Below are 17,754 nucleotides of genomic sequence, written 5' to 3' on the forward strand. Positions count from 1 at the left end.
TATTTATATATATATATATATATATATATATATATATATATATATATATATATAGTGCTTTTTTTGGGATGGTACGCAACGGTATGGCATACCGGCACCTTTATTAACAGCGACGTGTGACATTTGGATGCAATGCACTTCGAAATTTGTAATATTCCGTAAATATTTTTCACATGTTTACTTACTATACAAATAAGTTTAAAATTATTTAACTAAATTTGCATTTTTCACTGCCTATTGTTAAGATATTTTCTATATAAAACTGTATAACCATTTTTATAATTCTTAATTAGTCAGTCGGACCTCTGTTTGATGAAGTCCTTTTATAGCGAATTATTTTGAATTCCCCTTGGAAGATACATTTAAAATTCGTTCCGTTCAGCGAAGAAAATTTTCATATAGGATTAGGAGAGAATTAACTTTGTACGACCTGTTCGCATTTCTGGCCTTCAGGCAATTAGTGCTGCTGCGCAAATTAAGAGAGGTAAAGGAATTAGCATTCTACAACTTAGTGGTACCTGGTAAAACCTATCCGACCACCTATCCGACCACCTATCCCACATACGGCAAAGTAGCGCTGGTCAACAGTGAGCAGATCAAGGGGTATGGTCCACCTTCTACTGCAGTGGTATCCAAACTTTTCCCATACAGGAGCCATATTCAAAAAAAATTCAAAGTTAGATTTCTTTAGTGTATTACATTTCCCATATCTTGTTGCATGTAAAAGTAAAATTGAAAATATTCGAAAATTTTATTAAGTACAATACACAATTACATTTACTGAACAAAACATTTAATGAGATTTTTTTTGATAATCAACAAGATTTAAAATGCTGTTTTAGTTCACTTTCCGGGCGGACCGTAGGTCGGACACCACTGTGAATCAACTGTAAGTGCCCCATTTGAGAATTAGAAAAGTGATTTTCTTTTACCCCGACAAATAATAATCATCTGCTGTTTCGCGGAAGTGCATTATCCACATTTTTCCGTAAATTTTCCCTATCTGTTTACATGGTCAGTACCTGAATATCCAAATGACACTGACATTTTGGACAGTTTCAAAAAAAAAAAAAAAAAATTTAAGAACTGGTGACAATACCGATGACGAGAGAAGGAAAATGAGGACAATGAAGGGTATTAAACCTTCTAAACATGAATTATTAGCATTTGGTGAAAATAAAGTTTTCACCAAATGAAAATTCAATTAGAAAATTACAGTTAAATGAAAGAGATACAATTCGTGGATTTTGGGAATACCTAATTGAAAAGATGGTTTCGGAAGAATTGAAGCATTTGATGGACGCTCTGAGTATGATACCAATTTCATCGAGTGAATGTGAACGAGGATTTTCACAAATGAATCTGATCGCCAGCCCAACCAGAGCTTTGTTGATGACAAAAACAGTTTCTTCACTACTGTTTCTTAAAATTACAGGTCCACCGCTGACCTGCTTCGATCCAGCAAAATATGTCGATTCATGGCTGCTTCGGAAACGTCATTCAGCAAGAGATACACAAAGAGGAAGAAAAGAAGTCGGCACAGGGTGTCGGATGGAAACTTAATAAAAATTTGGAATATTCTACAAAAAAAATTTATTATTAAATTATTTTACTTGTTATTTATTTTTACTTATTATTTTTAGGGTCCTTCATTAGACTATGGACCCTTATAATGTATTCGGTCATCTGTCTGTCAGTCCGTCTGTCACAGCATTGTATCTCTGGAACCACTCAACCTATTGATTTGAAATTTTGCATGGGTTTGTACATCATGTGGGCCAACATAATGCATATTGATTGTTGTTGACAAAACTTTGTCTGAGAAATGGGGGTAAAATGTGGGGGGGTCATAAAATGTCGACAACCTATAGCTTATTATACACTGTTGTAAAGAGCTCAACCAGTAGGTTTAAAATATTTTTAAAATTAAAAATGGCGGTGCCAGGCAGGAAAATTTGAGTAATTTTCGTGTCCCCATCTATTTCCTTCGCTAATGGAGATAAAAGTTTAAAAATCACATTAGCTATGTGTTATTTGATGCTTATCAAGGGAAACTATTCCGATTGAAATGTATCATTTACTTTTTGTGTTAAAATTAAAATACCAATTTTTTATTGCACTTCGATTCTTTGTATTAAGTAACTCTTCTTTTGGTCACAAAAAGGTTGCTAAATAGTTAATAATTCTATAAAGGTCATTCATAAATTTTGCGATGAGAAGTACTTTTTAACAATTTTCAAAGCTGGAGTTGTCCCGGCAAGGAGGTACTCAGAGAGTCAGTGTTGAGGCAGTGGTGGTGGGGAGGCACCTGCACGGAGTTTTGCACAGCCCTCACCTGCCAGTCGCTTCTCTCCCAAGATTTTAATCGCTTCTCCCACCCTTGTCATTCATAACAACTGGAAAGACTCAAATAGAAAACGTTTTTGTTAGTCCTCAGTTTCAGGCCAAGCCGGAATACTAGAAACTTTTTCATTTACCATAAAGCTCTCTATTTGAGATACTACACTAACAACCATTTGTGACTGAGTGCCCAGCACTAAATAATTTACCGATTTATTTACTTATTTTTTTTTATATACTTGAATAATAAACTGTGTTAATATACTAAATTTGTTGTTCTTATTCCAAAAACATTACTACTAAAGTAACAATATCAGGGGAAAAAAATGTTACACTTTTAATTTTCAATTTTCCCTGATAGCAAAGAATGAGTACCGGCCCATATTTTTTTACAAAAAAAAGCACTGTATATATTTATATATATACACACACACACACACACACACACACACACACACACACACACACACACACACACACACACACACACACACACACACACACACACACACACACACACACCACAAGAGTAATTTTTTAGATAATTATTCAACACATACCTTGGTAGATTCTTCCAACGAAGCTTTCTCAGATAACATCTGACCACTCATCATTCGGCTCTCAAAGTACATTGACAGAAGAATAAATGGAACAAAGGCAAGGACAACAAGTCCCAATTTCCATTGAAAATATAATGCTATTACTATGGCAGCTATAAGAGTAGCAACAGCTTGGCATACAAGTGACATCCGTGTTCCTGTTGCCTAAATTATTAAAAAAATTATCTTTATTACATTATGCTGCAAAAATTATAAATACAGTAGAACGTTGGTTATCCGGAATAATTTGAAAGGCTGATTCTTCTTCTTAATTTTTTTTTATTAATGGTAGTATTTCAGACAAATTTTTATTATGCTACAAGAATATTTCTGTGGTTTTTTTTTACGTTGTATATCTGGTGAAATGTTGGATTAGGACTAATGGGTTTTCTTCGAAACCATGTAAAAGACAATGTCTGTGCAAGAGGTGGAAGCATAATTAGCTCGACCTGGTTAGTGCATTTGCATCATTAACTGTGACAGAGTTCAATCATCCGATTCCATGAACCCAATTTTCAATGACATATTTTGTTCTCTTCATTTCATATTATGTTTACTTTAACTCCAGATTCAGTAAGAACACAGTAATATTGGCCCGAAAATGTGCGATTTATTATTGTTCTCAGATTTTTACGGTAAAATGTCAACAAAAAGAAACAGCACTGAAATGGGCAAAAAATCAAGAATGCGATATAATCAAATTGATATTACTGTATTAAGGAACTTGAGAAATTTAGCAGGGAAAAAACAAAAAGGTCACAACAAATGAAACAAAAAAATGATCGAACATTATTTTAAAAAATTACTTTAAATTTTTTTCCACATAAAATTTTCAGCAAAATACCTATCCAAATATGGATGTGCGAATTTTTATGTACAAGTTATTATTATTATTATTATTATTATTATTTTTAATGAAATAAATTTGTTTTTTTCAAGCTGTTTAAAGTCTTTTTCTTTTACCTTAATACATTATAATGGAATTTATTTAATTTTGCCTTATGTTCGGTTATCCGGAAAATTTTGCTATCTGGAGGAGGTCTGACATTAATTATTCCAGATAACTGATGCTCTGCTGTTTACATGGTCATAGTAAAATTGATTGATTTGTCTACCTAATAACAAAATAAAAAAGTTCTTTGCAATGATACAGTTCTTTCAGGTGAGAGAAAAGTTCTACCTATATTATTTATTGTTGGTTTGAACTAGGATCAGGAATTGTGGTTTCGCTGTTTTTTATAATATCAAATATGATATTGAAAAGAATATCAATGACTAGCCAAAAAGACATGTGGCTATTATATGTGTCAAATGAGGTTTTGACACATATATAAGAGGTTTATACACACATATACTTATTTACTTGGGATATTTTACTACATAAAATTCCTAATAGAAACATAATACAGTCTGGAAATGTGTACTACATTTATAGAAATGTAAGAATCTTCAGCAAAACATACCAATTATATGTTAATCCAGTGGTGGTAATGTCTGGTGGACATTACCACCACTGGATTACCCTGTAACTAATGATTAAAAAATCTGATTTTTTTTTATTACTTAAATATAGACAACTTCTACCATAATAGTTTCTGAAAAAAAAAGGCCATAAAAATTCTCTTCAGAGTAAATGAACACATGAACGCTTGTTCAATGTGCTGCCACAGTTGCAACTATTTTGCTTTAAAAGTGGCCTGGAAGCTAACATGCATTACATTTTTACAAAATTTCACATTATGTGTTTGTTTATAGTTCACGGCTACTTGTTCTTCCTCTCCCACTAGTTCTATAAATATGTACCATTTTACATGAGTTGTTTTTGAAGGGGTTATTATTTTTTGTATAGTTCCATTCAGTAATCTTGTTGCTCTTCTCTGCACTCACTCCAGCAGCTCTACATAATTCATAAAATGAGGCCTGTAAACCTGTATACAGTACTCAAGGTGTAGTGTAACCATTGCCTTATACAAAGAGATAATCACCTCCTTATATCTGCTAGAAAAATTCCTATATATTATTGACAAGACACCATGAGCTACTCTTGCAGACCATCTGCACTGCTCTGAAAACTTCATATCTGCCTGCACAATTACTCCCAGGTCCTTTTCATTCTCTATCAGTGTCAGTGTAGTACTGACAGTGGAAAGTGTAATACAGTGTAGTACCGACAGTCAATGAAAAAAAAAAAACTGACATGGTTCTACTCAAAGGGAAGCTCAGTGAAAGAAGGCCAACTGCAAAAATATTTGGTACATCGATGGCATATGCCCCTTTGGTCCAAGTACCTAGGAGTTTATGTGGATGAAAGGATGTCCTTTTTGCCTCACATGCAGAAATTAAGAGATAAAGTGAGAATGATTTATTTAAAAATTAGGAAAGTCACAAGGATAGAATAGGGAGTGAAAGGCAAGTCCTTAGACCTCCACTATAAATGTATATTTCTACCCATTATGACATATGCATGTGGGGCTTGGGGTCATAAAGTGACTAATAGCCATGTTAAAAGAAGTCTTATTTCAGCACAGATTTGCCCTTCTGGCGATGATGTGGTCCTGCAGAACCGTTTCAAATGATGCTCTGCGAGTTATTGCAGGAAAGGAATTGGTGGATCTGATTATACTTAAAAGGACAATGGAATATGCAATTAAGAATAATAAGAGAATAGAACTTATGGAAATAAAATCTTGTAGAGAAGAGGGAAGAGAGTGTGGAAGACACGATTTGAAAGTAGTAGAAAAGAAGAGATTACAGCAAGATATAGATTGCATATGGCAGGAAAGATGGAGTGGTTTTGATAAGAGTCATGTTACCTTTGCCTTTCTGACTAGGGTAAAAACTATGAAAGAGATTTCATCTTGATCTGGTCTAGGAATGTTCCAAACAATGTTAATAACTGTACCTGGGTTAAAGAAAAGAAAAGAAAATAACTGGACATGGGTTAAAGAAAAATCCAATGTGTATTTGTGGGATGGTAGAGGATACAGAGCATATTTTACAGCAGTGTGTAAGATATGATATACCACGGAATATATTAATTAGGCAGATTGGCTCCGACTCATACAACTGGAGTGACTTGTTTAAGAATAGAGAATGGAACGAAGCTTTTGCTGAGTTCACTAGAGAAGTAAGCAGGATTAGACAATTGTAAATATTTGTATATATATAAATAGTGTTTTTATGGAGTTGAGATTTAGTTAGAATTGGAATTTATTGATCTTATAGTTGTATAAAAAGGTAATGTTGAAAAAAGTATAAAATACGAAATACAAAAATATATTGATGAATTTTATTGTTTAGAGTTTTATATTGATTTTAGAGTTTATAGTTGCATAAAAGAAAATGTTGTAACAAGTATAAAAAACAAAAATATATTGATGAATTTTAAATGTTTAGAGTTTTAATGTGGCTGGAAGAAGAATCACAATTTATAGAAGTTTGCCTTTGAAGTTTAAAGTTTAATTGAGCTCAAGATAGTGGACATCTGCCTCTTTGGGGCAGGGGCAGTAACATATCCTCATTTGATTTATCATAGGGAGGATATGACTAAGGATCAAAAGATTAAAATTGATAGGATAGAGGAATAAAGCGCGGATGAGCTTATTGCTCAGAAAGCACAGGTATAAGTAGGTGTTAGAATAGTGATGATGATGATGATGATGATGATGATTGTGCCAGTGTAGTACCACACAGTTGATACGTTACTCTGGGGTTACTGCTTCCCATATGCAGTACTTTACATTTGTCAATGTTAAACTTCAGTTGCCAACTCTCAGCCCATCTGCTCAACTTTTCTAGATCCTGATGCAGGAGCATACTGTCATTAGTGTCATTAACAACCCTGCCAACCTTTGTTTCTTCTGCAAACTTGGACATTAAGCCTGATATACCATCATTAATAAATATAGAAAACAACAATGGACCCAAAACTGAACCCTGAGGGACTCCACTAATAACATTGGTCTACAAAGAGCAGTGTCCATTGATTACCACTCTCAGCCTTCTCCCACTCAACCATCCCTTTATCCATAGCAGCAATTTGCCTTCAATGTGACACTGCTCCAATTCATGCAGCAGTCTTCCACGTGCAACAGCATCAAAAGCCTTTCTAAGATCCAAAAATATAATATCAAAGTTATTCCTTGCATCCAGTTCCTTTGTGACCACATCACAATATCCAAACAAACTGGTCAAACAAGACTTCCCCTTAACAAAACCACGTTGGGTCCGAGCTATAACTGAAGTCTTGTCTAGATGATCCTGTAGTGCTTCTTTAACCAGTGCCTCCATTAATTTCCCTGGAACACAAGTTAAACTAACAGGTCTGTAATTACTTGTGTTGCCCTTTGATCCTCCTTTGTGAATTGGGGTCTGATTTTCACATCTCCAGTCCATGAGTACCTCCCCTGACTCCAAGGAAGCTCTCATAATTATGGCTAAGGGTTTGATTACTTCCTTTGCTGCCTCCTTTAATATAAATGGTTAGATTTCATCCACCCAGGTGTTTATCTTCAACAATTTCTCCTACACTTTACTCTCATTTATTACAAGATTATCTAGCTTACTGACAGGGTTTAATACACCTCTGGTATTCCCTTCCCTGAATAACTCCTCAAGTGTGAATGTAGATGCAAAATACTCATTTAGTTTGTTTGCTACCTGAGCAGGATCATCAATACTTGAACCATCCATATCCAGTGGACCAATCTGATTTACCCCCTTTCTTTTAGAATTTAGATAAGTAAAGAATTCTTTTCTGTTTTTCTTTGCATCCTTTGCCAAAGATTTCTCGTAATCTGCCTTTGCCTGCCTAATCTCCTTTGTGACTTGTTTACAGACCAGCTTATATTTATCATAGGCTTCCGTGTCACCCATTAATTTACATGCATTTTTCTTCTCTGCCACATGTCTCATTAGTTCATGACATCCATTTAATCCTAAACCTTGAACAATATTTCTTAGTTGGTATGAAAACCCTGGTAGCTTCCAAGATTAATTCTTTGAATGCTTCCCATTTTGAATTTGCTGTTGGTAACATCATATGTTGTACAGCAGAACAACACCCAAATTCAGGCAACTTTAAATCAGATTACACAAAAGCACTCCAAGAAATGGGATACACTCACCAGGAGACACAAAAAAAATCCCCAACAACTCGGGTGTTAACATCTCTACACAAACATTTTCCCCTAATGAACTTTCCAGTCTAGAATATGGATTCAATTTCGCCATTAACAGCAACCACTACCCAGTTAAAAACGCCATGATTGAAATACAAACTAAACTTGATAACCACCAAGATAAATATCGAATCATACATGAAACCAATGCTGTTTTTAACTCCCAATTAACTAGTAAACCTAATATTCACCAACAACAATGAACCCACATATGGGACTTTATGAAAATCCCGACCATTATAATACAAAAGGCAAAGGCAATACCATCGCAATCATGGACAAAAATACATATATAAAGAAAATGTTACACATCCTGTCAGATTCAACGACATACAGAGCTTGCAACATGTTTAACATTAACAAACTTAAAAATAAACTTGATGGGATCCTAAGAAGACTCAGAGCCAACAAACAAATTAATTTACACACCCTCCAGCAAATAGGCATACGCAGTAATATTCTCCCACACATTGTTGGAATAGTCAAACTCCATAAACAAGATTATCCTTTAAGGCCCATCGTTTCCTATAAACAGTCCGCCTATACTAATCTATCCATATTCCACGTCAAAATTATTTCACCTTTAATGAGATTTTCTCGGTTCAGGGTCTACAATACTAAACAGGCACACAAACGTATAACTTCCATGGCCATATCTGAAAACGATATTCTCACATCCTATGACGTTGTCTCCCTATATACAAACTTACACATCGAAACCATGCTATTGGCTCTTAAAGAACTATTAATTAAAGACGACACTTTGACAAAACGTACCAACTTAAACATTAATGACATTTTAGAACTCACGTCACTGTTACTTGACACCAAACAATTTAAATTCCAAAATAACATCTACGAACAAATTTTCGGCCTTCCCAGGCCTCGATATCTCTGCCCCTATATCCGAAATCTACCTCGCTTCTATTGAAGAAAAAAAAAAAAAAAAAATACTCCAACCCTTTCCCCCAGGGATTAAACTATATATGAGATACGCGGCCGATGTCCTCTTAATAGGCAACAGAACCACCATCGATAACTGAACATGTTTAATACAACACATGAAAGACTCAAATTTACCCTCGAAGTAAAAACTGATGATAAAATTAATTTTCTAAACCTCACTATATACAAAATAGGTACATCTTTAAGCATCAAAATATACAGAAAGAAAATACCCATTACAACTAATAAAAGAAACCATCACCAAAGTCCATAATAACACTAATAACCCAAGCAAAATTAATAACCACATGAATAAGATACATAAACCTCTTATTGCCCTCCCATATCATCAACAATATGCTAGAAGACTTCAACAGATTTTTAAGAATACAGATATCAAATTAATAATCACATCTTATAACAAATTAAGTTCTAAATTCAATTCATACAAGACAACGCACGAGTATGGGACACAAGATCATAACAACATTATATATTTAATTAGATGCCAATCAGATTGCCAAGCATGTTACATAGGCAGTACAACAGCAAAATTTGGAACATCAAAAATTTCTAACACACGTGCATACTACCAGTTTAATAGCTTCAAATCTAATTTAGCAAGTACAGAACTAACACAACACGTCCAATCTTATAATCATAACCCACTCATCGATTCAGCCATTACAGTAGTTAAACTAAATTCCAGCTATAAAATCTTTCCAAACGAAGCCCTCGTCAATGAGTGGTTTAAGCGCCACAGATCACTTAATGTATTAAACAAAACGATTCCCGCCAACTTCTCCCCTATTTGGAATTTAGCAAGTTTCCAAGTGCACTGAAACGCATTTCGGGAATGCAACCCGTATATAACACACTCGCATGCTCTTCCCTCCCCATTATAGCTAACTGAAGACAATTTCAAAAGTCGGTCGTGCGCGGCTATTAGCTTTTCTCACTTCATTTAATTTATTTTAATTAGACAACCATAGAATGGAAGGTGCACTTTCCTTTCTTAGAAAAATTTTTAAAGCCCATAACTTAGTTTTTAAATTTATAATAATCCCCGTAAACTAAGTATGTGATAAAACTTTCCACCAACTAAGCGGATTACTATGAGGTGAGTGCTGAAAAATTAAGCTAAGCTATACCTACGATCTAGTCATTACATCACAGCACATAAGGACTCCTTAAAATACCAACACACTCCTACACTAAATTTTGATTTCCCAGTGCTTTTGTCACACCAAACTTCAGTTTGGAAGTACTGGCTGTACTTCCTTTGATTTTATGTTTCTTAACTAATAGCATAACCCTTCCTCCCTTCCTGTACACATTGTAGTCCCCAAATTCCATTTCTGCATTCCTTGTATCTGTGCACTAGTCTCTGAAATCCCCTGCATCTTGTCTTCCAGGCTGCTGCTGATTCCAATAGAAGCAGTGCAAGAATCACTTTCACCTCTGCCAGCAGCTACTGTTAATCTATTAACAGTAGCTGCTGGCATCCAACCGTGTATCCCCCAAGCTAGCAGTTTTCCGACCCACCTACTACTGCCTGGATAGCATCAGCAAATATCCTTGCACCCTTTGTATTTAAGTGTATCCCATCACTGTAGAAGCAGTCTCTCCTGTTAACAAGCACAGACCAGGCTGAGAAAAATTCTACCCCTTGAGCCATGCACAATCTCTCCAGGGCTGAATTGATCGACAAGGGTCTTATCATATACTCCCTCCTATCGTGTCTGGGCAGAATTGCAGACACTTTCAAATTCAACCCTAATTCACAGCTTTTTTTCAACAGTGACCTGTACTTGTTAAGTAAATCCACTAGTCTCCTACTCTTAATATCATTAGTGCCAACGTGTACAACAATATCACCTTTTGTCCCTTAAAATATGATATCTGCTCTACAACGTCATCAACCTTTGCCCCTGGCAGCCATACCGTGGTCCTGTTCCACCTATCCTTTATACACAATACGTTCCCCATTTCCCTGACAACAGAGTCACTGACAACTACTAGTTCCTGTGAGACTAGCGCATTCTGACTTGGGTTGTTTGTTATTTGGTTTTTAGGAGCATTAGCAACTAAGGCCATATTGCTCCGGGAATATGCAGTGATCATTCCTCGACCTTTCCGCATCCTCCGTATTTGGTGAGCACAGGCTCGAACCCCAGTCTAATCAAGAAGCATGTGCTACGTACTGCTGCTCCTGCCCAACTGGCTACGCAGGCGCCTAATTCTGCCTCGGGGGTTGCTGCTGTGTTGCATGATGTTCAAGTGCAAGCTCTGCCATTGATGTGGGCAGCTGAAAGCTTGATGGGCCCCTCAATTTAGATCCTTAGAGGGCATCCACTCTGTCCTTCAAGCTCTCATATAGGCCCATAACAACACTGAGTTGTCGCCTGATTTCCTCACATTCCTTACATCGTGCACACACACAAAGACATTCCCCTTGGCAATATCATGACCCATCCCTGATTGCTCCACAAACATCAAACAAGCGGTACATCTTAAACGGCTGTGATTCAGAGGACAACTGTCCCCCTCGTTTGTTGTGTGTTTGTTATTTGGTTTTTAGGAGCATTAGTAACTAAGGCCGTATTGCTCCGGGATATGCAGTGGTCATTCCCTGACCTTTCCGCATCCTCCGTATTTGGTGGTGATGGGCTCGAACCCCGGTCTAATCAAGAAGCGTGTGCTACGCACTGCTGCTCCTTCCCACCTGGCTACGGAGGCGCCTGTCCCCCTCAAGTTCTCCCGAGTCACAGCACTCCAATTAGCTGGAGCCTTTTGCTTTGCTGCTCTGGTCTGAGTCATGATTGCACACAACTTTAGCAGAAATATATGGCAATGAATTTTATTTTGAAATTCAATAACCATTTTGTAGGCTCCAGCTTTCCGACTTATCACTAGTTGGTTCTGAGAAGAGCAGGATATAGTAGGGTTATCTGTGTACACAGATACCTCCATCATATTTGGGATGTCCTGTATCAGGCTATTATTCTGAGATCAAATAATATATTACTGGGAAAAGGCCCTTGTTACACCTTGGCCCTCAGAATGTGCAAAGAAGAAAATGAGCCCTGGTAAGGAACCTGAAAATTTCCATAATGGAGGAAGTTTTGGATCAGCCAGGATAAGTTTTCTCTTAAGCCTATATTGTGTAAATCTTGAAGTGTGCCAGATCTCCATGTGGTATCAAAGCCTTTCTAAATATCCATGATTCCATTACCAGATATTGTTTCTTTACAAAAGTATTTTGAATGTTAACCTAATTCGGACTTCCTAATTCATTTCACAAATATACGTGGTCTCAATTCTAATCTCAACGATGTCCATTTCCACTTGCAGTCTGCCAAACCCCATGTACTTTTTCTGACAAAATCTCAGTTATCCGTTGATTCAACTACTGCTGATCTCAGATGCCCAAATTATTCGCTGTATGATTCCTTTTGCCTCAAAGGTGGTACTTGTGCATATGTCCGTTCTGATATTCCCTGTCAGAGACTTGGCAATTTGGAATCTCCTCTCTTTGATCTTCTCTAGATTAAAATCTCTCTACCTCATTGTGTCAAATTCATCTGTTGTCTCTACCGTTCTCCCAACTCCACTAATCACTTGGAGCTCTTTGACTTCCTCTCTTTGCAACTTGACTTTCTCCAGTCCAACTTTCCTAACAGTGAGGTAATTTTCCTTGGTGATTTTAATGTTCACAACTCCAGCTGGCTTCCGTTTTCTAGTCACACCGACCCAGCAGGTCGAGATGCTGAGGTTTTTGCAATTACTAATGACCTAGCACAGATTGTTCATTTACCTACAAGAATGCCAGACAATCCTAATCATACAGCCAATACGCTTGATCTTTTTCTCACAAACAACCCTTCTAAGTACACGGTTGAAGTGAGAGGTCCTTTAGGCACCTCAGATCACAACTGGGTGATTGTCTCTTCTCCAATGGAGCTTTTATCTCATGGCTATTCCCAACCTCATATTGTTTGGCATTATAAGAATGCAAAATGGAATGACCTGCGAGATTTATTTTCTTCTTTTCCTTGGTCGGATTACGGTTTCAAAACCTCTGATGTCAACATTTGCTCAGATCGTGTCAGTGAAATTATTCTTGCAGGAATGGAATCCATTATCCCACACTCCACTTTAAAATGTCGTCCTTCATCTAAACCTTGGTTTTCCAATAAATGTGCTAAGGTTTTATAAGAGAAGAATGTTGCATATCGTAATTGGCTTGTTTCTAATTCTTCAGTTTCATTTTCTGCCTACACCAAAGCTCACAACAATTGTAAAGCAGTTATTAATCTGTCCAAACTAGAGTTTGAACAGGCTAAGAGTAGAAAACCTGCTTCTTGCCCTAATGGTAGCCGAGCATTCTGGTCTCTTGCCAAAGCTACTGGCCGCAACTTTTGCCCATCTCTGCTCCCACCTCTGTCCAAATCAGATGGTTCTGTTGTCACTTCAGCCAAGGATAAAGCTGACCTGCTAGCATCCCATTTTTTTTCCAGCTCATGTATTAATGATCTTGGTAAAACACCTCCCACCATTCCCAACACGCTCCATTCAATGCCTCCTGTGGTCTTCCGTCAAAAGGATATCAGAAGGATTTTGATGAATCTTGATGCTAAGAAACTTCAAGTCCTGATGGTATTTCTCCACTTGTTCTCAAAACCTGTGCTCCTGAACTTACTCCTATTCTTTGCCGCCTTTTTTCACTTTCTTATTCCAAAGGTGTTTTTCCTTCTGCTTGGAAATTTACTCATATCCAGCCAGTTCCTAAAAAGGGTGACAAATTCCTCCCATCCAATTATCGTCCCATTGCAATTACTTCTAGTCTTTCTAAAGTAATGGAGAAATCAATAAAAAACCGCCAACTCTTAAACTACCTAGAAACCTTCCGTCTGATCAACGATCGCCAGTATGGATTCTGTCAGTGTCGATCCACTGGTGATATTCTGGCTTATGTTACCCATTTATGGACTAATTCAATGGAAAGGTTCGGTGAAACACAAGTAGTTGCTCTTGACATCTCAAAGGCTTTTGATCATGTTTGGCATAAAGGTCTTCTAAACAAGCTTCCATCTTATGGTTTGCCAACTGTTTTTAGTAATTGGTTATCCAGTTTTCTCTCTGATCGCTCACTGAGGGTGATGGTAGATGGTTCTCTGTCTTCTAAATTCTCCACTAATGCCGGTGCCCCCAAGGTTCAGTTCATTCCCCCACTCTTTTCCTCTTGTATATTAATGACCTTCTTCCATTGACTGGAAATCCTATCCATAGTTTTGCCAATGATAGCACATTGCATTCAACTTTCCATTTTGAGAAACCTTGTCCTGCTCAATCAGCTTCAACTTCTCAAAAATCTGCTACCAATTCCTTAAATGCTGATCTTCAGTTAATTCTCCAGTGGGGCAAAGATAACTTAGTTGATTTCATCCCTTCTAAAACTCAGTCTTGTCTTATATCTCACAAAAAGGATTCTTCTGCTCCTATGCTTATCTTTAGTGACACTCCGATTTCTAGGCAAAATGATATATCTCTTTTGGGGATTTGGTTATTTGGTTTTTAGGAGAATTAGCAACTAAGGCCATATTGCTCGCGGATATGTGGTGGTCATTCCCTGACCTTTCCACATCCTCCGTATTTGGTGGTGACGGGCTCGAACCCCGGTCTAATCAAGAAGCGTGTGCTACGCACTGCTGCTCCTTCCCACCTGGCTACGGAAGCGCCACTTTTGGGGATTACCCTGACTTCTAATCTCTCTTGGCACAAGCACATTACAAATATTGCTTCCTCTGCATCTAAAAAACTTGGTTTTCTCTTTCGCTCTTTGCGTTACTTTTCTTCCAAACAGCTGTTCACTCTGTATAAATTGCAAATCCGCGCTGCCATGGAATATTGTTCCCACATCTGGGGTGGTGCCCCCAAAACCTCTCTCAGGCTTCTTGATTCCATTCAGAAGAGGGCAGTTAGGTTAATTAATGATTCATCTCTAACAGAGTTTCTCCACTCGCTTTCCCATAGACTTACTGTTTCTGCTGCATGCCTTTTCTACAGATACTTCCATGGGCACTGTTCTTCTGAATTGGCTTCTATAATTCTCACTCTCTCTTTCAAAACAGTCTGAACATGTGCCGCCACCAGCCAACACATCCATTTACTGTCCAACTTCAAACCCACAGAACCAACTTTTCATCTTCCTCATTTATTCATTCAACTGCTGTTTTCTGGAACAACCTTCCTTCATATGTATTTCCTGAAAATTACAAACTACAGAAGTTCAAGTCCAATGTCAACAAATATCTTCTTTCATCTTCTCAACCTTCAATCCAAGCACGGTACTAAGTATTATAGGTTCTAATACCTCTCTTGTTTGGGGTTCACATAAAAAAAAAAAAAAAAAAAAACCCAGCTCTGATGTGGACATCTAAAGTGGATCTGTTTTTCCTGAAACCATACTGATGGTCACTCGTAATGCTTTGTGATTCTAAAATGCATGTGAGCCTTTGATGTACCATTTTTTTTAGAGTCTTGTCTAAGCAGCTAGTAAGCAAGATTAGCCTATAGTTATCTGGCAAAGAGGAATCTTTTCCTGGCTTTGGAAAGACTAATACAAGTGAATGACACCAAGATAATGGGTAGTCACTTTCCTAAAGATCTACTTATAAAAAAAGCAGTAGGGAGTTCAAGGTTTTTTCATTCAGGTAGTCGTTTTCCTAAAGATCTAGTTATAAAAACGCAGTAGGGTGTTCAAGGTTTTTTCATTCAGGTGTTGCATCAAGATGTAACATACACTATCCAGTCCTGCAGCTCTGAGAGGATTACATAAGGATTCCTTGAGTGCTTTTTCTATAAAAGGTTTGTTATATGGATAGGAAGTTGTGGTAGTAAAATCGATCTTGCACCATTCAGCACAAGTTTTAATTTTCTGAAAATGTGAGTCATACTACCTAATAACACTAATCTGTTTACATGTCTTGTGATAATTTTTACACAATGTAACATGATATATGAGGACATCATATATATTTGTACCAGCATTTATGTGTTTTTGGTAGTACAGCATTTTTAAGTGGATATAAGATTATAGTTATACATGAAATAATGAGGCAACCACTTCAGACAACTTTCATAGTAGCACATTTTTCAGAGGGGGAGATGGGAAAAGTGAAAATATATAGAAGGGATGCAAAATTTAAGGTTTGCCTCATGTGTCACCACAATCCTGTAAGCATATGTGTGCATGTGCACGAACATAACAATGTAATTCAACATTATCATTCAATACTATCTTTAAATAACATATCTCACCCCTTGCACATTTGCAGCATCAGATGCCAGCCTGGAACTTAAGATACCTGTGTTATTTTTGGGGTTATCAAACCAGCTAATATCCTGTAAATAAACAATTTTTGCTATTTAGGAAAAATAAAAATATATCTTTCATATAAATATCAAACTAAACTGGCTGTCATACAGAAGTAATTATAAACTAAGCACTTTCTAAAAATGAACATGTATATCATAGACTTACTGGTAGACAAATGTATCACATAGCCCACAAATACTATTTTCATCTTTCTTTAAGCAGAATATAACAAGAGCATAATCCACTGTTTCAGTTATAAAATTGATGTATTCATGTATTTATGTATTAATTTATATATTATGTAAATTAAAATATGTTATTCACATATATTTTTTTATTTATGTTCAGGTGGAGGAATGCTTCAAGGCACAGTGGAAAATTTATGACTCCCAAAAATGCATAAGTTTTTGGAAAATTTTCACTTTTTTTTACTTAATTAACTTAATAAATTGTACTGAATATTTAATTTTAATAGTCCTAGTCATGTTTGTTAGCTTACTTTTACAAATTAGTTGGGGATTTAGAAGAACTGTTTATTATATACAGAAGGCGCATTGCTGTATACAACTCCCTTCACGGCTACAAGCCAGGGATTTACATAAAAGAAATCACACAACATAATAAACACACACATAAAAAAAAAAAAAAAGCATTATGACTCCTGAAAGGTTTGAACACTGGGACGATGGATTCAAGGCAGTGATGAATAGGTCTCTGGGAGCAGGTTCTAATGTCCTCTGACGTGGTCCTGGGAAGGAAGTCAACCGAGTACTTTCTGCCTATATTCCTTGTTCACTGCGAATTTGTAGAGGTCACCGTCCAAGGACTGTATGTCTTGCAGCATTTGCACAGATAGGAACTGATCATCAATTTGAATTTATTAGCATTAGTAGCCCATATGACACAAGAAAGCAAGCTTATACAGCATCAGCCAAAAAAACACCACTTCACCCATCCATTCACTCCAAAAGTTTATCTAGTTCCTCCTTGAATTTATTTAAACTATCAACTTTCACAATGACAGATGAAAGTTTGTTCCAGCAATCAACTACCCGCTGGCTAAAAGGCAAACTTTCACACATCTACCCTACAATTGTCTGCCTCAATTTCAATTTGCAATCAACTACACGCTCCCTAAAAGGCAAACTTCCACACATCTATCCTACAATTGTCTTTCTCCAATTTGAATTTATGCCCTCTCAGGTGATTATTCTGAGCAAGAGGAAGAATCCCATCAGCATTGAGCATGCTCACACCATTCAAGGCTTTATACACCTCAATCAGATCACCTCACAGGTGCCTAGTCTCC

The 17,754-nt window shown here is 36.7% G+C and overlaps 1 protein-coding gene across 4 annotated transcripts in view; it reads right to left on the reverse strand.

Annotated features, from left to right (window-relative positions):
• The window catches only part of LOC150090693 (ATP-dependent translocase ABCB1-like), a 390,895-nt gene that overhangs the window by 52,223 nt on the left and 320,918 nt on the right, over positions 1 to 17,754 (reverse strand). For all 4 annotated transcript variants that reach the window (XM_090372299.1, XM_090372310.1, XM_090372292.1 and 1 more), the window contains 2 exons: positions 16,388 to 16,471; positions 2,901 to 3,104 (listed from right to left, as the gene is read on the reverse strand). In XM_090372299.1, the coding sequence (XP_090228425.1) occupies positions 2,901 to 3,104; positions 16,388 to 16,471 (288 nt within the window). The remainder of the gene's footprint in view (positions 1 to 2,900; positions 3,105 to 16,387; positions 16,472 to 17,754) is intronic.

Source organism: Mastigoproctus giganteus, chromosome 1 (genome assembly GCF_048544385.1).
Source record: "Mastigoproctus giganteus isolate SK-2022 chromosome 1, ASM4854438v1, whole genome shotgun sequence".
Classification (NCBI taxonomy): domain Eukaryota; kingdom Metazoa; phylum Arthropoda; class Arachnida; order Uropygi; family Thelyphonidae; genus Mastigoproctus; species Mastigoproctus giganteus.